This window comes from Geotrypetes seraphini, chromosome 3, assembly GCF_902459505.1.
Source record: "Geotrypetes seraphini chromosome 3, aGeoSer1.1, whole genome shotgun sequence".
Lineage (NCBI taxonomy): Eukaryota > Metazoa > Chordata > Amphibia > Gymnophiona > Dermophiidae > Geotrypetes > Geotrypetes seraphini.
The window spans coordinates 413,069,880-413,095,400 of NC_047086.1; the positions used below are offsets into that span (position 1 = coordinate 413,069,880).

The 25,521-nt window shown below is 46.0% G+C and overlaps 1 protein-coding gene across 2 annotated transcripts in view; it reads left to right on the forward strand.

The window, feature by feature from the left end:
* PEX6 (peroxisomal biogenesis factor 6) overlaps positions 1-25,521 on the forward strand; it is a 369,373-nt gene that overhangs the window by 252,324 nt on the left and 91,528 nt on the right. For both annotated transcript variants that reach the window (XR_004538689.1, XM_033936158.1), the window contains exon 12: positions 15,643-15,704. Coding sequence is in view for 1 of the 2 variants with exons in the window: in XM_033936158.1 (XP_033792049.1) it covers positions 15,643-15,704 (62 nt within the window). In the remaining variant the exon portion in view is untranslated. The remainder of the gene's footprint in view (positions 1-15,642; positions 15,705-25,521) is intronic.

The window sequence follows — 25,521 nt, forward strand, 5'->3', positions numbered from 1 at the left end:
CCATATTTGGCTAAAGATGCGATATAATAATAATAAAAATCTGGTAAATTTAATCCGCCATTAATCTTAGAGGCCTTCAGCTTGGCGAGAGCAATATGGGGTTTTTTCTTGTTCCAAATAAATTCAGAGATTTTCATATTGAGCCAATGAAATAATTTTTTCTGGCATAGGAGGGGAAGCATGGAAAGGGTGTAATTAATTTGCGGGGCTAAAGTCATTTTAATGGAGGCTATTCTGCCCCACCATGACAAATAAAGTGGGGACCAACGAGTTGTAGTGTTTAAAACTAAATTTTTGATTTTGGATATGTTCAGATCCTGTGCGTGTACTGGATCTTTATGAATTAGGACCCCTAAATATTTCACAGCTCCCTGTGACCATGAAAAAGGAAATTGAGCCAGATCTGAGGAGGAGATGTGGTCATTGAGAGGAAAGATTTCTGATTTCTCCCAATTAACAGAATATCCAGAAAGTTGAGAGTATTGAGAGACAATGTTAATAAGATGGGGCAAGGAGACAAGAGGATCTCTGAGAAAGAGAAGGACATCGTCAGCATAGGCTGCTAATTTAATGTCTCGACTGGACGAGGGGATACCCTTAATTAGGGGACATTGTCGGATAGCTGACAGGAGAGGTTCCAACGCTAAGTCAAATAACAATGGTGAAAGGGGACAGCCTTGACGGGTGCCTCAATGAAGGGGGAATTTGTTGGAGTGAGAGTTGTTAATCAGAATACGAGCTGTGGGTTGTCTATATAGTGTTTCTATCCAGTCTGTGAAGAAAGGACCAAAATTGTACCATTTCAGTACTTGGAATAAGAATGGCCACTCCACTCGGTCGAAGGCTTTCTCAGCATCAATGGCTAGACCAATCACAGGATCTGACAGTGTTTTGGCGTGAGCATTGATATGGTGAAATAAGCGTAAATTATCTCCTATGTATCTTTGTTTGATGAATCCTGTTTGATCTTTGTGTACTAGGGTTGGGATCACTGTGGTGAGTCTTAATGCGAGTAGTTTTGCCATAATTTTGTAATCCAAATTAAGGAGAGAGATAGGACGAAAATTTTTAACCAAAGTAGCATCGCGTTCTGGTTTAGGAATAACTACAATAGTGGCCTCAGCGAAATTAAATTGTTTATCCGGAGTGGAGTGGAGAAAATCATAATACGTGAGGAGTTGAGGCGCCAAGAGAGCTCGGAAAATTTTGAAGAACTCATTAGTAAAGCCATCCGGACCTGGGGCTTTCCCAGTGGGTAAGGAGGATATAGTAGTTTCAATCTCAGACGTGGTGATGGGAGCGTCCAGTTTTGTTTTTATAGATTCCGATACAGTCGGATGAGTTAAAGAGGCGAGGAAAGAGTCTATATCCGATTCAGGGGCTGATAGCTCAGATTGATATAGAGTAGTATAAAATTTTTCAAATTGGGAAGAAATCAGAGATCTGGTTCTAGCTAATTGTCCTGATGAGTCTTGAACAGCTGAGATGTGTAAACATTTTGATTTAGTTTTAAGATACCTAGCTAAAGGGCGACCCATAAGATTATCTCCCATATAGTGACCGGAGGAGGAAATGAAAATGTCACGTCGGGCCGTGTGGGAAAGCAGAGTATTATATTCATATTTAAGATTTTGAATTTGTTGGAACATGGATGGATCATGCAAATGAGTGGACATATGTTGTATTTCTAAGTTTTTGATAGAGATTTCCAATTCTTTTTCTTTTTGTATGGATTGTTTTTTTTTCCAGGAAGCAAGTTTAATCAATTCACCTCTGAGAGAGGCTTTGTAAGCTTCCCAAACAATAGCAGGACAGGTTTCTGAATCTTTGGTGTTAATTTCAAAAAATTCTGTGGTAAAAGATTTGATTTTGTCCACTATTGCATCATCTAAAAGTAAGGCATTATTAAGTCGCCAAGAGGGAGATTCTTTGCGTGGGGCAGAAATAGTTAAGTGCAAGGAAATGGCTGCGTGATCTGTAAGAGATATTGGATGTATGATAGTATTTGTTACGTCTTGAATGAATGAGGGGGAAAGAAGAAAGAAATCAATTCTTGAGTAAGTGTTGTGTGGTGATGAAAAGTGAGAGTACTCTCTATCTTTCGGGTGCAGTAAACGCCAAGGATCTACAAGGGAGAAGGCTTCCATTAAAGCATGTAGGGCTGAGAAAGATTTGGACTTTGAGGGTCTGCAAGATGATGATCGATCTATATAAATGTCCTGAATTTGGTTGAAGTCACCTCCTAATATCAGAGAGCAAGAACCATATTCAACTAACGCCAGCTGAAGATCTTTGAAAAAGTCCGGATGGTCCAAAACAGGAGCGTAAATATTAAGGAACACAAAATCTATTGAGTGCAACGCAGCATGAACCAGACACCACCTTCCGTCAGAGTCTGTTTTAACAGAATGAATAATTGGGGATAGCTTGTCAATAAGTATTGATATCCCATTTTTCTTCCTCTGAGTTGCAGGGGAATATAAATGAGTGGAATATCCCTTCAACTTAAATTTCAAGGAGGCAGCGGGCGGGAGGTGGGTCTCCTGTAAATAAATCACATCAGGATGTTTATTAGTCATTTAGTTGGCTATCTTCTTCCTTTTAATAGGATGGTTCAAACCATTCACATTAAAAGAAAGGATATGTAAGTCAGCCATAATCTGTTATATGTGGTGGTAGGATATAGTAGATATCACCTTTATGAGAAAAAAGCAAATGACACAACCAGAATATCAAGCAGACACTTCTGCCAGAAAGTAGAAATAAAGAAAGCATAAGAGAAAGAGCAAATAGATTAGCAGTGATAGCATAATACAAGGTCAGAAAAAAGAAAGACCAAACTATCAAGCGTGGGATAAAACAGTTTAAGGGTGCTCCTGTGAGCACGGAGAAGTAACACATACGGAACAGCTAACATTATTCCACACTCACTCAATTTGAGAAACATGAAAGTGGTGTGCTTATTCACACAAAGCAATAAATTGTACAGTCATGTATTAGCAAGCTATAACAGCAGAAAACCTTAACAGCAGAAAACATTAACAGCAGGAACCAGATGCAAGCAGAAAAAGTGCTCCCGACGCACAGTTAATGCGGCTGGCGTGTGCACAAAGTGCTCCGGCTGCTGCAAAGGGGAATTCTTGTTGGCTTCAGGTGCCAGCGAGCAGGGTTCCCCTTTGCATGTGCACCGCTCATCGGATGTAGGGAAGCTGGGCTTCCCCTTCCATCCACACAGGGATTCCCCAGCCGCTGACGGTCAAGGAAATAAGGTTTCCCTTACCGCTACAGCTGCTGCTGCCTGTAGTTCTGCTTTAGCGGCAGCCTCTTTGCTACTACAGGTCTCGGGGAGATTTTTTCCAGTGTGCTTTTTTTCACTTTTGGTGGGAAGCTCCACCATTTTGCCTGTGGCCTCAGGTGACCTCCCTCCTATTTTAGAGAGACAGGAACAGGTCTTGGGTGCTTCTTCTGCACCTGCTGTGAACGCTTTTTTACCACTGGGGGGTTTTCCCTCTGATTTTGTTTTAGCCATGTTGGAGGAGTGTGAGGCGCAGTGGTTGAAGCTATAGCCACAGCACCCTGGGGTTGTGGGTTCAAACCCTGTACTGCTCCTTGTGATCCTGGGCAAGTCACTTAATCCTCCATAGCCCCAGGTACGTTAGATAGATTGTGAGCCCACCGGGACAGATAGGGAAAATGCTTGAGTACTTGATTGTAAAACCGCTTAGATAACCTTGATAGGCGGTATATAAAATCCTAATAAAACTTGAAATTAAACAAGGCTTACTTGTGGGTGACTGGGTTCCTGCTTCTTCCTCAGGGGTCTCCGGTTCTTCTGGGGGGTCTTTTCCTTTGGCATGTCTCCATCCAGTAGCATACCTAGGAGGGGGGGGGCGGGGGGGGGGAGGTCCATCCTGGGTGCACACCCCAAGGGGGTGCACAGGAGAGAGCTGAACGTGGAGTACGGGAGACCCGTGGGGTTAAATATAACTCGAGCCGCGAGGCTCGTCTTCTGCTCCTACTGCCCTGCCGCTCACATATAGCCAATCGGAAGTCTTCCCCGATGTCAGCGCTGATGTCGGAGGGAGGGCTTAAGCAAAGCCTGCCCTCAGACGTCAGCGCTGACGTCGGGGAAGACTTCCGGTCGGCTAAATGTGCGCGGCAGGACAGGCAGGAAATAGAAGACAAGTCTCGCGGCTCGAGCTCCATTTTCCTGAGAAAGTTTCTAAGATGGGCTGGGAGGCAAATGCGGAACACAAAAGGGGGGAGGGAGTGCTTTTTGGACACAAGGCATGAACTTGGGAGAGAGGAAGGGTGGGAAAGAGATGCTGAGGTGGGGGATGGAATGGGTTTTTGGACACAGAAGGCATGAACTTGGGAGAGAGGAAGTGAGGGAAAGAGATGCTGAAGTGGGGGAGGGAATGTGTTTTTGGACACAGAAGGCATGGATTTGGAAGGGAGGGAAAGAGATGCTGAGGTGGGGGAGGGAATGCGTTTTTGGACACCGAAGGCATGGACTTGGGAGAGAGGAAGGGAGGGAAAGACATGCTGAGGTGGGGGAGGGAATGCGTTTTTGGACACAGAAGGCATGGACTTGGGAGAGAGGAAGGGAGAGAAAGAGATGGTTGTGTACATGGGGAATAGAAGAAAGGAGAATTTTTGGTCATAAGGAGGAAGTGAGGTACAGACAGTGGCATACCAAGGTGGAGGTGGGGGCGGTCCGCCCCGGTTTTACACCCCAAGGGGATGCACAGCTGGCCACCCTCCAGTGTTCTCCCTAGGCCGGCAAACTGCGTCTCTTTAGCCACTTGAGTGCTACCGCCACCATCGGGAACAGGCCGGCGCCGAGTTCTCCCTGCTTTTCCCTGTGGAGCCGACCAACTCTCGCCACCCGCGTCAATTCTGACGTTGGAGTGGACGTTCTGGGCCAGCCAATCGCTGCCAGGGGAGGGGAGGGGAGGGCAGGGAGAAAGAAAGGGGGGGACAGGGAGCCAGAAAGAAAGAAAGGGGGCAGGGTGAAACAAAGAAAAATGGGGCACGGAGAGAGAGAGAAAGACAGACATACAGAACGAAAGAGGGCATGGAGAGAGAAAGAAAGAAGGGGGCAGGGTGAAACAAAGAAAGAAATGGGGCACGGAGAGAGAGAGAAAAACAGACATACAGAAAGAAAGGGGGTATGGAGAGAGAGAAAAAGAAAGAAGGAGGCAGGGTGAAACAAAGAAAAGGTTTGGGGAGGGAATGAGGTCTGGAGGAGAGGAAGCATACAGGAGGCTGAAAGAAGGGAAGAAATATTGGATGCACAGTCAGAAGAATAAAGTGCAACCAGAAACTGATGAAATTACCAAAGGTAGGAAAAATGATTTTATTTTCAATTTAGTGATCAAAATGTGTCCGTTTTGAGAATTTATATATGCTGTCTATATTTTGCACTATGGCCCCCTTTTACTAAACCGCAATAGCGTTTTTTAGCGCAGGAAGCCTATAAGCGTCGAGAGCAGCGTGGGGCATTCAGCGCAGCTCCCTGCGCTAAAAACCGCTATCGCGGTTTAGTAAAAAGGGAGGGGGAATATTTGTCTATTTTTGTATAGTTGTTACTGAGGTGACATTGCATAAAGTCATCTGCCTTGGCCTCTTTGAAAACACACGGAATATAAATGATAATTAACATTTTCTCTGCGTACAGCGTGCTTTGTGTTTTGTTTTTTTTATGTTCAAATATATTTTATTAAATTTCCAACTACAATGCATGTAAACATTCAAAAACAATCAGCAGAGTCATCCACTAGAACATAAATCCCAGCCCCGCCCCCCATTCCCAACCCCTAGGAGTCCAGTGCCATGTCGAGAAGCATAGGGCCAATCTCACAGATTTAATAATCTACTAAGGGCATGAGGCATAAGGTCCAGCCAAAAACGTTCCCAGGTCTGACAGAATCGACAGCCCGGACCTCGGTCCAGGTCTCCCACCAGTCTCCACTCCAATGTAGCATGTATAATCATCAAGGATCTCCATTGAGCATAAGAAGGGGGATCCCGGGACAACCAGTTCGTGAGTATTGCTTTTTTCCCCAATAGTAGCACTCTGGTCACAAAGGCTGACATCCCTTTAAGTTTTGGCATGGCTATATTACAATAGCCAAATAATGCTCTCAGCTGCGGGAGCCATCGCCTACCCCAAAGTAATGTAGTGTAGTGTCCTAGACGTTTCCAAAACTGTAGAATTTTGGGGTAGGTCCAAAGCATATGACCCAGAGAAGCATGAGCCTGATCTCATTTCGGACAAGAATGATGTGCAGTAATTCCCATCCGGGATGTTCGCTCCTGGGATATATAAAGTCGCAGGACAATCTTCAATTGTAATTCCCAGTGGGTAATATTAGGAGACACCTTCTGGATGTGCTTTAGCACCCGCTGCAGCTGCTGTGCCGTTAAAGCGCATTGTAAATCCTCTACCCATGCTGCTGCCAAAATGTCCAAGTTCGGTCCAGGTTGACAGTCCCGGACACCCACAATGTGAAAGCGAAGTGGAATCCTCTGTTGTGCAGAAAGACTAAAAAGTTCAGAAAGGGCATACCGATTGTCCTCGGTTAGGTGATCCACTGGTAAAGATTGAACATAATGACATATGTGATAATATGCAAAGAGATCTGTGTCCAGTAAATCGAATGTCTGACGTAATTCCGAAAAGGTTGCCATTCTCCCTTCCTCCAAGAACAAGTGAAAGAGATATTGTACTCCAGTCGCACCCCATCTTTGGAAGGACGTATTTTGTAATCCAGGCTGAAATGAACCATTGCCCTGGATGGGCAAATACAGAGAGACCCCAGAAGACAACTTAGCAGATTTACATACCCACTTCCAGGTTCGCCGTGCAGGAGTAAATATAGGGTATTGTGACACCAATGGGCGTATCTGCGGGTCTGCCACATGTAAAAAATAGCTGACATGAAACGGAGCCAACAGAGATAATTCTATTGACCTAGCAGTAAAATCAGATGTCCCCCTAAACCAATCATTAATATGTCTCATCTGGCAGGCCATGGCATACCAACGAACATTCAATAAACCATATCCCCCCTATCTTTGGGCAAGCACATCCGAAGAAATTGCATGCGGGGTCGCTTACCTCCCCAGAGAAAACATTGTAAACCTTTAGTTAAGCGTGCATTATGAGTGTAAGATAAGAGCAGAGGGAGCAACTGAAATCGATACAGCCATTTGGGAAAGAGTACCATATTATAAAGGGCTACCCGTCCCGCTACCAAAAGGGGGAAAGTGGACCAGTTTTGCAAGCTTTGTAAAGTGTCTTGCATTAGAGGTGAAATGTTACAATCATAAAGAGTCTTAAGGTCTCTAGGAATCCAGATTCCCAAATATCGAATCGATGTCGACACCCATGTAAAGGGAAAGTCTCCCATGTCACCCATGTCTGCTGCAGAGCAGCCGGACTAGCTAAAGCTATAGATTTCTGATAGTTCAAAGCAAAGCCCGAATAAAATCTGAATTCATTCAGAGCTTGCATAAGGTGAGGAATGGAGTGATTGGGGTTAGTTTGCGTAAATAATAAATCGTCTGCAAATGCTAACACTTTTATAGAGTGGTCCCCAAGGTCCACTCCTACAATATCATGGTCCAGAGATACAGTACGAAGAAATGGTTCTAAGTACAACAAGAAAAGGAGGGGGGACAAAGGACACCCCTGTCGGGTACTTCTTTCTATCAGAATGGGATCTGTAATTATCTCATTAACCAGCAATCTCGCCCTCGGTGACGAGTATAACATGCTCATCGCTCTTGCATACCAACCTGTCATTCCCATAAATTTCAGCACCTCAAATAAATAAGTCCAGTTGACTTGATCAAAAGCTTGGGCGGCATCTAAACTAAGTAACATCATCGGGATATTTTGAGATTGCGTATGGGCCAATGATAATAAGGCCTTACGAACATTATGTACCGCCTGTCTGGATCTCACAAAACCCACCTGTGCCGAAGCAATAATGTTCGGAAGATTGGCCAGTCTATCGGCCAATATTTTAGATAAGATTTTAATATCCACATTTAAAAGAGAAATAGGACGATAGGACTCGGGAGCAGTGCTCTCTTTTCCAGGCTTCAATATCAATGTAATTAAAGCCTCATTCGCTTCTATTGGGAAGTGTTCATCTTATATCGCCTGGGTATAATAGTCCCGTAAAAAGGGCCCAATCAGTACTGATAAAAGCTTATAGAATTCTGCCGTGAAGCCATCCGGCCCCGGGGCAGAAAAATTTATTTGGCTTTGAATTGCCTTTTGCAATTCTTTAGGGGTAATGGCTGCATTTAAAATTTCTACATCTCGGTCAGATAACGGCAATAGGCCAGAATCTGCTAAATAGTCCCTAATAAGGGATTCATCCCCCGAGTCCCGGCGACCGTATATCTTCTGAAAATGAGCATGGAAAATCTAAACTAAACTAAACCTTAAGTTTATATACCGCGTCATCTCCACGGAAGTGGAGCTCGACACGGTTTACAGGAATTAAAACAGAGAAAGGAACTCCAATGGAAGGAAGAAGGGCTGCTAAACAGGAAGGAAAGAGGGGGCTTTGAATAATGGGTGGGGGGGTGGTTACATTTTGGAGAAAAGCCAGGTTTTCAGATGTTTTCTGAAGTGTTGGAGGGAGGTCGAACTCCGAAGATGGGCAGAGAAGCTGTTCCACAGCTCGGTGATCCTGAAGAGGAGGGATGTTCCAAGTTTTCCTGTATGGGAAATGCCATTTAGAGATGGGAAGGATAGTTTAAATTTCTGAGTGGATCTGGTGGAGTGAGTACTCGAGAGCCAGGATAGTGGAAAGAGGGGAGGAAGGATGCCGTGAAGAGATTTGAAAGTGAGACAGGCACACTTGTAGCGAACACTGAGGGTGACTGGGAGCCAGTGAAGCTTAGACAGAAGCGGGGAGACATGGTCGAATTTGCCTTTTGTGAAGATTAGTTTAGCCGCGGTATTTTGAATCCGTTGGAGTCTGAGGAGACTTTTCTTTGTTAGGCTTAGGTAGATGGAGTTGCAGTAATCAAGTCTGGATAAGATGATGGATTGGACAAGGACAGCGAAATGTTGTTGGTGGAAGCAGGATCTGACTTTTCTTAGCATATGAAGATTGAAAAAGCATTTTTTTACTAGGGAGTTGATGTGGTCGTTAAAGGACAGTGTAGAGTCGATGATGATTCCCAGAACTTTGCTAGAGTGCTCAAGCTGCAGGTTGGTGCCAGAGGGAAGTGGGATGTGGGAGGGTAGCTGATCCAGTTTCGGGCCGAGCCAAAGTAGTTTTGTTTTGGTCTCATTTAGCTTCATTTGAACGGTGAGGGCCCAGGATTGGAGATTTGTTATACAAGATGAGATGTTATCAGAAATCTGCGCTATATGAGCAGTTGAATGCTGCAGACGACCCATATCGTCCCTCAATCCCAACACATAACGATGCCCCCGGGCCTGTGCTGTCAACCATGCCAATAGCTTCCCTGCGTGATTTCCATAGCGATAATAGCGATACTTTTGCTATAACAGCATTTTGACTGTATGCTCATGTATGTATGAATTAAGGGTCGTTTCCACGGAAATTAAGTGTTCCCTAGAAGTTCGTGTCGGATGTTGTGTGTAGTGTCATTTAGCATCCTCTAATTCCTTTTCCAACTTTATTATTCCTCGGGACAATCGTCGATTTCGAGCTATAACATAGGCTATACAGTCTCCTCTTAGGACCACCTTAGCAGTGCTCCAAAACAGAGCTGGATTATGACGATGCTGACCATTAAATTTGAGGAATTCTTCCCATTTAGATGTTAAATAAGTTTTGAAATGATCATCAGAAAATAAATAACTAGGAAAGCGCCAGCGTACTGGCCCCCATATACCAAAGCCCACATTCACATCGAGCCAAATCAACGCATGGTCGGATATTACGGCTGGGCCTATGACCGCTGCATCCACATTTAAAAAGGCCCTACTCGTAGTGAGAATATAATCTATCTTAGATTGTGTATTATAGGCACGTGAGCGATGGGTATAGTCCCTTTCTGTAGTATGAAGGAGTCGCCAGGGGTCAACTAAATCTAAGGTGGCACAAAGATAAGGAATACCTCTAGTTTGTGTGCTGCCTGTACTGTGTCCTGGTGTAGAGCGATCACAGCTCGGGTCCATGACTTGATTGAAATCTCCCGCTATATATACCGGGTCCGTAACCGCTCTAATAGCAAAGCTGTAATACCCTCAAAGAAAGAGTGGTCATAAGTATTAGGAGCATACATAGTAACATAGTAGATGACGGCAGATAAAGACCCGAATGGTCCATCCAGTCTGCCCAACCTGATTCAATTTAAATTAAAAAAAAAAAAAATTTTTTTCCTTCTTAGCTATTTCTGGGCAAGAATCCAAAGCTTTACCCGGTACTGTGCTTGGGTTCCAACTGCCCAAATCTCTGTTAAGACTTACTCCAGCCCATCTACACCCTCCCAGCCATTGAAGCCCTCCCCTGCCCATCCTCCACCAAACGGCCATACACAGACACAGACCGTGCAAGATAGAATGAGTATGTTCCTATTGTCAAATGTAACAACACATATCTGCCCTGGGGATCACATTCAACCACTCTAGCAGTATAGGGCAAGGATTTACGGATTAAGATCGCTAGTCCCGCCCGCTTTTGTGGGAATGAGGTTGCATAAACAGCACCACCCATAATCTTCCCAATTTCCTATGTTCTACATCCGTCAGGCGGGTTTCCTGCAAGCAAGCTATATCAACTTTATGGCGTTTTAACTGCATTAATATTTTTGTTCTTTTAATAGGGGAAGTGATGCCGGACACATTCCAGGACACAATGCGCAAATTGTTGGCTATTGTCTATCAAAAGTGAAAATGGTCAGGAACCACTTCACAGGTCACAGACCTGATGGGCCGCCGTGGGAGCGGACCGCTGGGCGTGATGGACCTCTGGTCTGACCCAGTGGTGGCAACTTCTTATGTTCTTATCAGCAGATAGTGACTAATGCGAGTAAGCATACCACCCCAGGCTCCCAGCCAGTGTTCCCTCTAAGCGGGCGGGTGTTGTGAGCAAACTTTTTTCACTGTGAGCTAAAAATATCGGGCGCCAGCAAGTTATGAGCCAAATAAATATGTTGCTTTCTACCACAGAACTTCCTTACGTTTGTATGGAATCTATCCCCTTTCAACTTTAGAGAGTGCCCTCTCGTTCTCCCTGCCTTAGCTACTAAGTCTATTCCCTTCAGTACCTTGAATGTTTCTATCATGTCCCCTCTCAATCTCCTCTGCTCAAGGGAGAAGAGGCCCAGTTTCTCTAATCTTTCGCTGTACGGCAACTCCTCCAGCCCCTTAACCATTTTAGTTGCTCTTCTCTGGATCCTTTCGAGTAGTACCGTGTCCTTCTTAAAGTACCAGTGCTGGACGCAGTACTCCAGGTGAGGGCGTACCATGGCCCGGTACAGCAGCATGATAACCTTCTCTGTCTCTTCAGTCCAGCATCTGCCCCTTCCCTTCACTGTCTGTCTTTCCCTGCCATCTCTCCTCCTGCCCCCCCCCCACCCCCCAATTTGGTCTAGCATCCATCATCTTCCTTCTGTTCCCCTCATGGTCTGGCATCTCTATCCTTCCCTCCCCCCTGTGGTTTTTAGCATATCTCTCTTCTCATTTCCTCCACTCAGATCTGATCATTCTCTGCTCTCTCTTCCCTTTTCTTCTCTGGTCTTCCTTCTCTATTTTCTGCCTCCATCTAAATTAAATTCTTTCTTACTATTTAGTCCCGTTTCCCTCTTTTCACTGTGTCTACACACAGCTTGTCACCCCTTTCCCTCACCCCTCCATTATCTTACTATTTTCTTCCCCCTTTATTTATCTCCTCCTTCCATCCAGTATGTGTTCTTTCCCCACTTCCATTCAGCATCTGCTCTCCCTTCTCAACTGACATCCATCTGCCTTCTGCTCTCTCTCCCTTCTTCTCACTTCCATCATCTGTCCCCTTCTCTCTCTCTCTCATCTCCTCCATTCCATCATCTGCCCCTTCTCTCTCTCTCTCTCTCTCCCCCCCCCCAACTTCCATCATCTGCCCCCCTTCCCCTCACCTTTGTGGGTCACTTTCTTTCCCCTGAGGGTGGCTCATGTCACAGGGGAAGCTTTGGCCGAGCAGAACCGCTTGATTGACAGTGGAACTTACTTGATTGATGTCGATGCTGGGGCCCGTTGCCGTTTGAAGGAAAAAAAAAAGGTGGAAAAAAGGAACCTGTAAAGGCGAGAGGAAGGGAAACCTCCAGGACAGCTGCTTTTTGCCCTCCTTCAGCGGCCCAAGAGTTCAGACCAGCAGCGGCAGCTCTGTATGCTTTTAACTTCGGCACAGAGCTGCCCCTAATCAATAGTTTAACGCGGTTTCATGAGGCAGCCTCGGGGCCTTTGATAGCCGGCCCGCTTCGATGATGCGATGTGGGCCGGCCTAGCAAAGGCCCCGAGGCTGCCTTATGAAACCGCGCTAAACTATTGATTAGGGGCAGCTCTGTGCCGAAGTTAAAAGCATACACAGCTGCCGCTGCTGGTCTGGAGGTGCGGAGACAAGGCAGGAGGCAAACGGGGTGGAAGGCAGGAGTCCCGGCGAAGGCAGGAGTCCCGGCACAGCGACTGCAACAGGAAGTTGCAAGTCAGCTGACGCCGGCCTTTCGTTGCGGCGGGGACCGAATCCTTCGCGGACCGGCAAGATTTTGTTTGCGGACCGGCGGTTGAAGAACTGTGCTCTACACTGTGTGCGCTGTGACGAGAAACTTGTGCGCTGCGAGGTAATATTTTGTGCGCGTGCGCACGTCAACGCAGCTTAGCGGGAACACTGCTCCCAGCCCAACCCAGGGCAGCAGAGTGATACTCAGGACCCGCCCGAGTACCTTCAATTCAAAAGGCAATTCCCATGGCATATGGAGAAAGGACCCCACAGCAGTATCTGGACCCATACTCTCCTGCATCTGAAAGATACACACATACATCCACAATAGCACAGGACTCCAACCCAGACCTCCCCTACCCACCCACCCTCCCATCCAATCCTACCCCCCTCTCTCATGGTTTTACAATCACAACTATAGGTCCACCCCAAGGCGGTCCTAGAGGTGTGTGAGATCACAAAGTAGTGCCACTCCAGGCCCCGAGTCCCTATCAAAACCAAAAATACTATACACATAGTGTTTGCCTAGTAATAATAAATCTATTATTGAACAGCAAACCCACAATTTACAAGCCCAATAGAAGTATAATCATGGCATGCAACTCCAAACAGAACCAATCCACTCCATTATATAACAGTAAGAACAGGTGGAAGCCCAGAACCCCACAATTGTGGGGGTCCAAGACTCCCGGTGACCACTGAACCAAAAGTATATCAGTCAGGTAAAGTTGTGTGCCTATTAAAACCGGGCACCCAGTCAAGTAAGGTCCAACTGAGAAAGCACATGAGTATTCATGTAATTGGCTGCCTCCAAGGCTGTATCAAAAGCACGCCATTGTCCTTGATGATGTATGCGCAATATGGCTGGGTACAGGAAAAGAAAGCGTATTTTTTTTTCTGCCAAGGAAGAACAGAGCGGGTAAAATTGCTTCCTTCGCTCGGTCAAAGTCACTGAGTAATCCTGAAAAATGCACACCTCAGAATCTTCAAATTTTAAGTCCTCTCGGAGTTGCTTATATTTGCGCAATATTTCAACTTTGTGATTATAATTCAGGAGTTTGGCTATGACCATCCGAGGCTGCGCTTCCCGGGCTTGTTCCCTGCCCAGCCGATGCGCCCGTTCCAATCTTATAGGACCCAAGCTCTCCCGCAAGGAAAAAGTGTTTGTCAGCCATACCTCCAGGGCCTGTAGCAACTTAGACCTCGATACCGTTTCTGGAATGCTCAGAAAACGTAAATTAGATCGATTTTCCAGGTCATCCAGCCTCTCTGCCTGCTTTTGGGTAAGGGCCTGCAACTCCTGCAATGTAGTGTCATGGGCCCTCTGTACATAATCCAATCCAGAGACCCGGGTTTATAAGGCTGTCGTGCGACTCGTGGTCTCAGTGAGCATATTTTCTAGCTTCAGAAGCTACTCCTATAGTCTGTCTAAGCTAGGCTGCATTGCCACTGCTACTGCCTGCGTAAGTGCAGTCAGCGCATCCGGCGCTATTTGGTGAATCGCGTTCGAGGTGGTCGGCACCATTTTGTCCGCGTCGTGCTGCGGGCGATCGCAGTCTTTTTTTTGTGTTCTGGTGGCCATCGGTGGCACGGGGGAGGACAAGAATCTGTCCATGCGCTAAAAGCGCTGAACGCTGTAGTGCTCAATCGTCCGACGCACCTTCGGCAGCAGGCAACGGGGCACTTAGTGACTCAGGGCCCGGGAGCTCAGGCAGCAGATGTCTGCCTCAGCTCAGTGCATCACGTGATCCCGTGCTTTGTGTTTTTAAAATTTTATTGTTGGTAGATCATTTTGACTTGGCCACAAAGGTAAGGGGGAGGGAGGAAGGGGAGCTGCTGAAAGACATCTAGTAATCCTTGCAGGCTTGACTGTGCAGGGAATTATTTTTGTAAAATCATGTTTTGTTATGTGACTGGCATTATTTAGACTTTAATTTCTATGAATGAATAGAATGAAAATGATATAAAATTACTTGCTTGTTTTTATGTGCGTGCGCTGAAGGAAAGTGGAGAGAGAGAGTGGGCTGAGGACGCTGAAGGGAAATGGGGAAGAGAGAGTGGGGAGAAGACGCTGATTTATAAATTGTACAGAATATTGTTTCTTTTTATACTTTAATATAAACAATTCAAGGTTGTGTGGATGGAATCAGGTGGTTTGCGGGGATGGGGACTGAGCTTACGGGGATTAGTCCAATAAAATGATATTTTTTTATTTCTCATTATTTGTTTTATTTTTATTTGTTAATTTGTAAAGTGGTGATTGTTATGCATCAGTTTTTTCAAATTTACATCTACTGTCTTTATATTTTGTACTGTATTAGAGGACATGTGTTACTGTTTTTGTGGTGTTGCATTGTATCCAGGGTCTGGTTTCTTGGCGGTTCCGTTTAACTTTTGTGTACATATTTCTATTTTTAGTTTGTGATTATTCCATATTGGGCAAGGATGTATCTCTGTTCTGTGTGTATTAAAAGAACATAGTTTTCAGTTGGCATTGACTACAGGATCAGTTGACTGGGCGGGATCTGGCTTATTTAGTTTTACAATGTATGTGTTGGTGTTCTAGTGCTCACTGCAGTGTTTAAGATGCTGCCTTTTCCTAGGTACACTCTTGTTGTGCGATATTTGGATTGTTACTAAAAATCATATTTTTCATATAGATGGGGGTGTGTCAAAAAATGATGGGCCCCTGGTGCCACATACCCTAGGTACGCTACTGTCCCCATCAAGTCCCCCCCCCGCCTCGTTTTTTATCCTGTTTTCCCCAATGAGATCAGAATGGGTTACAATTTGCATGCTTACAATACAATGTGTGCATCCTAACTCGACATACACAGAGGATCTAGTTCCAATTTACATTTCTTTCATTTTTATTACTCGTATAACAGTAGGTAAGTCTTATACCATATATTTTACTGTCTCTCTCTCTCTTGTTTTGTGTTTCTAGTGTGAAGGGTCCAGAATTAATAAACATGTATGTGGGAAAGAGTGAGGAAAATGTTCGTGAAGGTGAGTAGCAAAAAAACCTTTTAGATAGGAAATACCTTCACATTCTTTAGCACTCTCCAGACCAGTAGAGGTTAATCTTTACGAATAGGTATATATCCAATCATGACCAGCGGGTGGAGACTGAAAACAAAACTGTGAGATAGTACATAAAATATCCCCTTCTCTATTCTCATCAGTTTTCTTTTAGTCTCCAGCAGGTGTTGAGTGATCTGTACCCATCTCCCTTGGTAGGGCTGTTGGAATTTGTTTAGGGGGTTTCTAGTCCCTGTTTTTGGCCGGACAGAGCTTGGGCGGGTCCTGTTTGGGGGTCCGTCCGACCTCAGGGTTGTCAAACCCGGCGGGTCTTGAGCGGGGTCCCTCCCCCCACTTCCTCCACCTCCCCACATTTTTTTAGTGGAGCCTAAGCGGTCAGCCTTGCCCCCTAAATCAAGCAAGGCCCACTGCTTCGAGAGCCTGTAGAGTCTGTTCTGTAAAAAAAAAATCCTGAGGTAGTGCTGGTTTGAAGGGTTGTTTCCCTATAAGATAACTGTATTTTTCTATATTTTTCATCTAACCGGAACTTTGTTTCTAGCTAGGTCGCGTATGGAGCAATTGTGCCCTTCTCCAGGGGAGTGAGACACAATTTGGTCCAGCCGCACTCGCGGCCGGCCTGCACTCGGCGGTTTGGGCTGGTGAGGTGGTGGAGCTCCATCGGCAGCGGCTGCAGGCGCCCAGAGCTCCCCGCCGATGGTGCCTTGCGAGTTGCCTGGGAGCAGTGGGGAAGCCCGGTCTTTCCCAACTGCCCACGGAGGATTCCCCGAACTGCCAACGCAAAGGATTCCCTCTCAGCTGATTTTTTGACAGCTGATGCCAACGTGTCTGTTTTAGCAGCTGGGACTGATCAGGCTTCTCAGCCGCTACAGGCCATGGAAGGAGCATTTTTGGTGGGAACTTCGCCATTTTCTCTGTCTGGCCCCTCCATTTTATCTGTAACCTCAGGTGACCTTCCTCCTGTATTGCAAACACAGGGGCAGGTTTCAGCAGGAATCCCTGCTGGGACAGGGAGTCCCTGAGGACCCCTGGAGGGGTTTTCCCCTGATTTAATTTCTTTCTTTGTGCAGACAGTTGGAGGTCTCATGTGTACCTGGGGGTTTCGGGGGTGGATTTTCCTCCCTCTTTTTGTTTGGCATCCCTTCTTCCTCCTCCCTCATCCATGCACCCACGGGAGGGCTTGGATTGCGGATTGGTGGTTGGAGGAGTGTTTTGGCATGATTGAGGGCCTGGCCGCTTTGGCGGGCTTCCAGGATCCTTCAGAGGGGACGGCCGCTGGCAGCGGGGTGTCGGGTTTCCCGTCTTCTGGTGCAGTGGCGTCCGTGGTGCGCTTTTTATGTAGAGGGATGTGCTTTTAAACCTGATTTATCAGGTCTCGTCGGTGCTGCTTTTTTGACGATACGCCACCGGAGACCCCGCGTATGGGGGCCTCTCTGCTTCAGGGGGTCTGTCATGTTTTCCTGCTCTTTTCAGGATATCGTGCTGGCGTAGTGAATTTCGCCGGGGGCGCCGTTTCGGTTGGCGCGCACCCTGGCTCGTTGGGATCCCATCCCGGAGGGGGATAGGGCTACCTTATTTTCGCCAGTGGTGGATGCGATGGTCTCGGTGATTGCTAAGCGGCATACCGTGCCTGTTGCGGGCGGTTCTTCCCTTATTATCTCTGAGGAGCATACATTGGAGACACTTCTTAAGCAGAATCTTGATGCCTCTTCTTTGGGGGTCCAGGCAGCTATTTGTGTGGAGCTGGTGGCTCACGCCGAGTTTCGATGGTCTGAGCATGTCCTGGATCGTGAGTCTGATGTCTGGTCCTTTGTGGATCAGGAGGTGATGAAGATTGAGATGGCTACCTCGTTCCTCTCAGATGCACTTTCTGACTTGGTGCGGCATGCGGCTAAGTCTGAGACTTTTGGTGGACGTGCGCCATACCTTGTGGCTTCGTGCTTGGTTGGCGGTTGCTGTGTCCAAAATTTAATTTCCAAAAATTTCCCTTTCGGGGGTCGTTTTTGTTTGGAGAGGACTTAGATAAGTTGGTTCAGACTCTGATGGATTCAAAGATGCACCGTCTGCCTGAAGACCGTGCCCATCCGGTGTCTCGGGGTGGCACTGCCCGGGGGCGTCTGCGGGTATTTTGCAAGTTTCACCCTGGGCGTCAGGCTGCTTCTTTCCAGGCTTCCGGTTTTTCCCTGGGGTCGGTTGGCTCAGCGCATGCAGTCCTTTTGAGGGCCCGTTGGGGGGCTGGGAGTCTTCCTGCCGGTTTCCCCGCTGCCCGTCCTGCCCAATGGCTCTTTGCCGGCGCCCCCTTTGGTTCCGGTGGGTGCCTGGCTGCGCTACTTGTTTCCCAAGTGGGCTGATCAGTGGGCCTTGGGGGTGCTGCGGGACGGTTATGCTCTGGAGTTTGCCGTTCTCTGCCTGATCATATCTTGCCTCTCCGTGTCAGGCGGCATGGGAGATGCTAGCCTTTTGCCAGACCCTTCTGTACTTGCTAGATCTCAAAGCGGTTGTTCCAGTGTCCCCTCAGGAGTGCGGCACTGGCTGGTACGCCATTTCCTTTGTGGTGCCCAAGAAGGAGGGGACCTTAAGGCCCCTCCTCAATTTAAACAGGGGTCATCAGGGCTCTCAGAATTCCCTCTTTTCGCATGGGCAAACTGCAGTCTGTCCTTCGGGTGGTTTAGCCGGGGGAGTTCCTGACTTTTCTCGCTGTGACGGAGACCTACTTGCATGTTTCCATTCGGTCCTCTCAAGAGCTCATCACGTCTCCCTGGACGTTCACCATGGTGATGGTGGTTGTTGCGGTGGCCTTGCAGTCGGAAGGCATTCTGGTGCACCCCTACCTGGACGACTGGTTGGTTCGGGCGCAGTCGTTGCAGGAGAGCACCCGGGTTACGGTTCTGGTGGTGGAGTTTCTCCGGTCGCTGGGCAGGGTGGTCAACCTTTCCAAGAGTCGATTGGTCCCAGCTCAGCATCTGGAATACCTTAGGGTTCTGTTCGACACCTTCTTGGGGAAGGTCTTCCTTCCAGGGGCCCGGGTAAGCAAATTGCAATCTCAGATTCGCCTCCTTATGGCGTCCCGGTGTCCTTGGGTGCAGGATTACCTCCGTCTTGGTGTCGATGGCCGCGTCCCTGGATGTGGTGAGGTGGGCGCGGGCCCACATGCGTCCTCTTCAGTATGCTCTGCTCCAGATGTAGTCGCCCCAGAGGCACAGTTTGGATGTCTCTGCGAGGCTTGGCACGCTGCGGTTTTTGTTGGTGTCTCCAGACTTCTCATCTGGTTCAGGGGGTAAGTCTTGATCTACCACAGTGGCCGGTGCTTCTCATGGATGCCAGTCTCCTTGGTTGGGGGGGCTCAATGTCTAGGTCGCTCAGCTCCAGGCACCTGGTCCATGGAGGAGGCGTCCTGGTTGTTCCATGTTTTGCAGCCGAGTGCCGTCCATCTGGCGTTGTTAGCCTTCCGCTCCCTTTTTAATGGGCGAGTCGGACAGGCCACAGTGGTGGCTTCGGTCAATCATCAGGGAGGCACCGCAAGTGCACAAGTGGCGTGGGAGGCGGCTCGGCTCTTCCTTTAGGCGGAGTCGCACCTTCTGGACCTCTCGGACTCTCACCAACCGGGGTGGAGAATGTTCAGACGGACTTCCTCAGTTGTCACATCTTAGATCCCAGAGAGTGATGTCTCAGCCCCGTGGCCTTTCAGTTGATAGTGCAGGCTTGGGGTCAGCCCCTGATGGCCATGAGTGGCAATGCCAAAGTGCCCCGCTTCTTCAGTTGTCGCAGGGTCAGTCTGGCCAAGGGTCTGGATGCTCTAGTTCAACCATGGCCAACGATGGGGCTGTTGTTTGTGTTCTCTCCGTGGGCAGAGTTCTTCTCCGCATTGTTCACCATCCGGGTCTTGGCCTCGATGTCCGTGGTATGCGGATCTGGTGAGGCATCTGGTAGCGCCGTCCTTTTGCTAACTTACCTTTTTTAGTTAAAATAATAAAAAAACTGGTCTTCAATCAACTGTCCAATTTTGCTGAAAATACTAACGCTCTGCATCCCTACCAAACAGGTTTCCGAAAAAATCACTCTACTGAATTCTCTCTCATCGGTCTAACAATCTCAATCCACTACTTTAAAGACCATTGTAAATCCTCCATTCTGATTTCCTTAGACCTTACATTTGCCTTTGACATAATTGATCATTCCCTACTCCTTACACAACTAGAATCTATCAGTATCTCTTGTACAGTTCTGCAATGGTTCTCTTCCTACTTTCAGGACCAAAACTATAAAGTTAGTTTCAATGACTATTTCCTCCACTATTTACCAAAGCTATGGAGTCCCCCAAGGCTCAATTATTTCTCCCTTTCTCTTTAATATATTCTTGACACCATTACTTACTTTGGCCCAATCTATAGGTTTCACTGTATTTACATATGCCGATGATATCCAACTATTTCACCCCCTAAATCCTATATCACCTGATGAAATAACTGAAATCAATCAAAAACTCAATAAAATCAGCTTCTGGCTTCGGCATAACAAACTTTCATTGAACATCCTTAAAACTACTAGTGTCCTTTTCTCGCTCTCTCCAGATGAACATCTATGTCTACCCATTTGTATTGATTCTTCCCCAATTCAAATGGACAGTAAAGTCAAACTTCTCGGAGTCATTCTAGACAAGAACCTCACCTTTCATCAACAAATTAGTGCAGTTATGCAGAAATATTTTCATAAGCTTAGACTCATCCACTCTATCTCTTCTTTTCTTGATCCCCCCTCTATCAATATCCTGATTCACTCGCTTGTAATTTCAACCATAGACTATTGCAATGCTCTTTATCAAGGTATAACCCAGAAAGAAATCCGCCATTTACAACTATTGCAAAACACTAATGTCAAATTTATAATACAAAAAAATTTGACTATGTCACTTCTCTCCTCCGCAAAGCACATTGGCTACCCAAAACTCATCGCCTCACCTATAAAATACTCCTCCTCATCTTTGAAACAAAAAACTCTAACCAACTGGAATAAATAAATAAACTTTGATCCAATATTTATCATCCAGGGCCCTCCAATCTAACAATCAAAACCTACTTTCCATTCCATCAATACGCGAACTGTTTTACGATACCACTCGCAAATCCCTTTTTTTCAGTCACCACCCCCTCTCTGTGGAATGCCCTCCCATTAGATCTTCGATTAGAGAACTCTCTTGAAAAATTTAAAGCCAAACTTAAAACTTTTCTCTTTACAGATGCCTTTACTCTTTAGTATCAGCTTCTGCTTCTCAAACCTTTAATTCTTGTGAAGCCTTGAAACATCAAACGCTTCTTCTGAAGCGTTCCCCATCCTAATGTTTTACCACTCCCCATTTACCTTCCTTTTTTTGCTAATTTTACTTCGATGTATTTTTTTAAAACCTTTCCCTCCTCAACTTCCCTTTTGTTCCATGTAAGTCAATGTGAATCCGTCTAGTATTTTTAATATTTGATAAAATATTGCTTTTATTTACCTATTTTAATTGTTTTCTTCAATCTTTTTATATTGTACACCATTTAGACATTTGTTTTGATAGACGGTATATCAAAAATAAAGAAACTTGAAACTTCTTTTGCACCAAAATGAGGTTTGTTCTGGACTTCATAACATTGAACATGTACAGGAAATTTATCAAGTCACAGATAAAAACAGAAACAGCCTACAGACCATTCTCCCATGTTGGCACAAAAGATATTGCTACGTATCTCATCAGACGTATCCAAAATGGCTTCATGGTTGAAAGAGAGAGGTCTGCAGTTGGTGATCTTACCGATCCTCCCTGTTGAGGGTAAAAGCCAAATCAGAGACCTTTGTCTTGGAGACAAATGCAAGGCTATGCTAGTGGTGCAACCAAGGACATTTTGGATACCTAGATTTTTTTTTTTAATGAGCTACTGAGCTATAGTATCCATGGGCTTCAAACTAAGTTCATTGGGGAAGAGCGAACAAAGTCCTCAAGTAATGAAAATCCTCTAAGCAAGTAAAACACTAAATACCTTTACATAAATGGAAAAGGGGGCAATATCTAGAGCAGGGGTGTCCAACCTGCTGCCCCGTGAAGTATTTTGTGTGGCCCCGGTCAAGGGCGATGCAGTGTTTTCCTCTGATGACCCCGTGTGTTTACCGTCTTGCCAGCTCCCTCCTCTGTCTTGCTGCAGCCCTTGCGTGTTTGTGCGGCCCCAGAAAAATTTTTTTCAGCCAATGCAGCCCAGGGAAGCCAAAAGGTTGGACACCCCTGATCTAGAGGCTGTGATGGGAGAGACTGCATTGGATTTGGTGGAGGTCATAGGAGCATGGTTCAAGGCAAACCATGACTGGGGATATCGTTATACTGTACCAGGCTAGGGGATCACACCTTGATGATTGGCTCCATGCCTCTTACCTAAAAAATCCCATGTTACTTTGTTTAACCAAAAATGGAACAATCTTAAAACATTACCAGCACTGTAACTTTGAGAGTTGGATACAGTGTGGTGCGGTCTGGGAGTCGAGAGCTGTTTGTCTGGCCTTGGATATGCCTGTTAAAATGGTGTGGCTCAGCAGAGGCTGCGAGCACTCCCCGAAAGATGGCGTCACAGCAGTCTGAGGTGCAGGTGTCCATATAGCACCTTGCCCAACTCCTAGATGACAAGCTTGCTAAACTTCACACAGCTATAGAAGAGATTAAGGGACTGTGTGGCTGGGCATGCTTCAGGACGACCAAGCAGTGACAGCAGAGGAGAGACCGAGTAGAGGATCAGGAGAATCTTGGAGGGTGTAAAATCATTCCTATAATTGGTGTCGCAGAAAGCATGAAGACAGACCTGTTTGAGCTCCTGAGCATTGGCTTCCTCGGAACACGTGGAGAGAGCACATGGAATTGGTGTACAGTGGAAGGAAGGTGGCAGGCCACACCCAGTGATGGTGCACTTTATTATGCCAACAAGGCCAAGCTGATAAAGCTATATAAGAAAAACTGCTCTTTGAATTACTAGGGGGCAAAACTGTTAATGATCCAGGATTTTTGGGCTAAGGTTACTGACTGAGCTGTGCAGGGTTCTAGCACAATATTACTCCCAACTATTTGCAAGAGACATCAAATTTGCTTTCCAGTACCCAGCCAAAGTGAGAATCAAACTAAAGCAAGGAATTTTGCGCTTTCATGGACAGGTTGCTGCTTTAACAATTGCTCTATTTTCAGCAGGAGCTGCACTAATGGAAACATGCTGGACAGTTACAGCAGTGCCTCTTTGCAGTAAGGTTTTCTGTTTTCTACGTGCATTAATAGGGTTTTGTGGAGTGGAAATACTGTTAATTCTTGATCTCTTAATTTGCCCTTAACCAGGTTTGCTCTAACACAGGGATGGAGACTATTTTGGGTGTTCAAATCAGTCTTTCAGGGCTCAACCTACAGGTTGCCTGGGGAGGGGCTGCTGGCCTCTTCAGTGTCTTGGGTGCAATGCTAGCTTTTTTGCTGTTGCTTGGCCTTTACTCTGTAGGTTCTTTCAGTCAGGCTGTATCACCAGGACAAGTCTTGGTGTGGCTCAGCGTTCAGCCGCTGCTATCTTATGACCAACTCATGAGCATTGCCATGTGTGTTGGCAGTCACATACTTGGCTGGACAGACATATTGTATGTTAAATACTGTTTTATTCCAGTGCGGGGGTGGGAGGGTTGGGGGCAGAGTGAAGCAGTATTGGAAGATTGGTTAGGGGAGGGTAGTCATTGGGGTAGGTGTGGAACTTAGAGAAGAGGTTAAATGTGGGATTTACTGATGTGCGTGTATGTGGGCTGCTTTCTTCTGGAGAATTGGGACTGGGAGGTTCTGGAGCGGTCTTGGGACAGTGGAAATAGGCTGAAGGTAATTAGGGGGGATAGAGATCCTATGTCTGTGATTCCACGTTTGCTGGGAGTTGCTATACATTTTCAAGCACTCACTAGGGCGGCTTAGCTGGGAGGTCGCTAGACTTGATATTGCAGATATGGAACCTTTGTTACCTGTACTCTTGTACCACTGGCATGGCTAGAATGAAAATAGCCACCTTGAATGTGGATGACTTACAGTAAATACATGAAAGTGGATGTCTTGCTTACCAACCCAGAACACAACAAATGAAGAAAAATTGGGTGGGAGAGCTCAGGTTGGCTTTTTTTAATAGCAGACAGAGGGACGTCACCATTCTCATTCACAAAAGGGTTCCCTGTGGTATGTGATATGGTTGTGAGAGCTCTTGGGGGGAAAAAGGCTGCTCACTGGGGTGATCTTTGACTCCTCTCTTCTCAGATCCAACAGACCGCCAAATCCTGTCGCTTCCTCCTCTATAACATTACCAAAATCCGTTCTCTACTCTCTGAACACACGACCAAAATCCTTGTCCACGCTCTTGTCACCTCTCGCTTAGACTACTGCAATGTAAATCTCTTGGACCTGCCGTGCACCTGTCTTTCGCCTCTTCAATCCATTCAAAATGCTGGTATATTAGATAGATTGTGAGCCCACTGGACAGATAGGGAAGAATGCTTTGAATACCTGAATAAATTAATGTAGACCGTTCTGAGCCCCCCTGGGAGAGTGGTATAGAAAATTAAATAAAGATCCAGAAACAGATCAATGGGGTTTTGAATGAAAGGGCCTTGAGGGATATACAATTATATAAATATAATTTCCATGAATGGGCAATAAGGCAGGTAAATTATTGGCCACTTTAGTTAAACATAAGACAGCCAAGCAGGTAGTAACCCATATAAAAACTTGTTAGGATCCTAGTAAATAAGGAAGCAGGCATTTGTGCTTTTTAGCCAATTTTTATATGATAAAGGCCATTAAGATGTCTCTAATAGAGAAAAGTTTTTCATGGTCTTTGGTTTTGTTCTTTAACATTGGACCAAATGGTAAGTCTTAACGCCCCAATTTAGTGCTAGAGCTTATGCTAGAGAAGGCCCCTGGGCCTGACTGACTGGGATCAGAATTGTACAAAATTTGGGGGGCTCAGCTGATTGGTCCTGGGGCAGGTAATGGGGTAGATTAACTCATGCTGCTTTTGTACTGTTGTCCAAACTATACAGAGATCAGGAACTACTGGGTAGGAAGCATTCCCTCTGAAATTAAGGCTGCTTACTTTACCTCACTGGAATAACTACCTACTATAAGACCTTCTATTGCACTTATCATTTTTTATTACCACATCATAAATATATTTATATCACACTGGTTTAAATATTTCCATTCCTTTCAAAACCACATTGTCCCGTTTTTAAAATTATCCCACATTGGTGGCTTAACGCGCACACAAAATGGACGTGTGATCGCGGCGCTCCTCTTAGCTGGGCAACGGCTTAATAAAAAAAAGATTAACTGTGGCTTGATTTTCGGCTGGAAACATCGGAGAGAAGTGCGGGAGCATGGCGAGTATGAGGCAGAGCAAAAATGAAACTGGAGGGGCGGCAAAAAGGCAGAAGCAGGATCAAGTTACCCCGAGCAGGGTTCCGCTTCCGGGAGATGAATCGGAAGAGCTGAATAAAGCTGAAGTTATGGGGGAATTAAGACAAATAAAACAAATGTTAAAAGAAAATGTAAGCAGCATGGCAGAAATGAAAGAAGAAATATTGAATATACACAGGCAAATGGAAGTGACAAATAAAAGAACAACGGAACTGGAAGCCAAAATGGAGGGTTTAGAATGTGCAGAAAGAAGATGCAAAAATGACAGTTTGGAAATTATTCAATTGAAAAATCAGCTGGAAGATTATGAAAACCATGGCAGAAGAAAGAATGTAAAACTTTTTG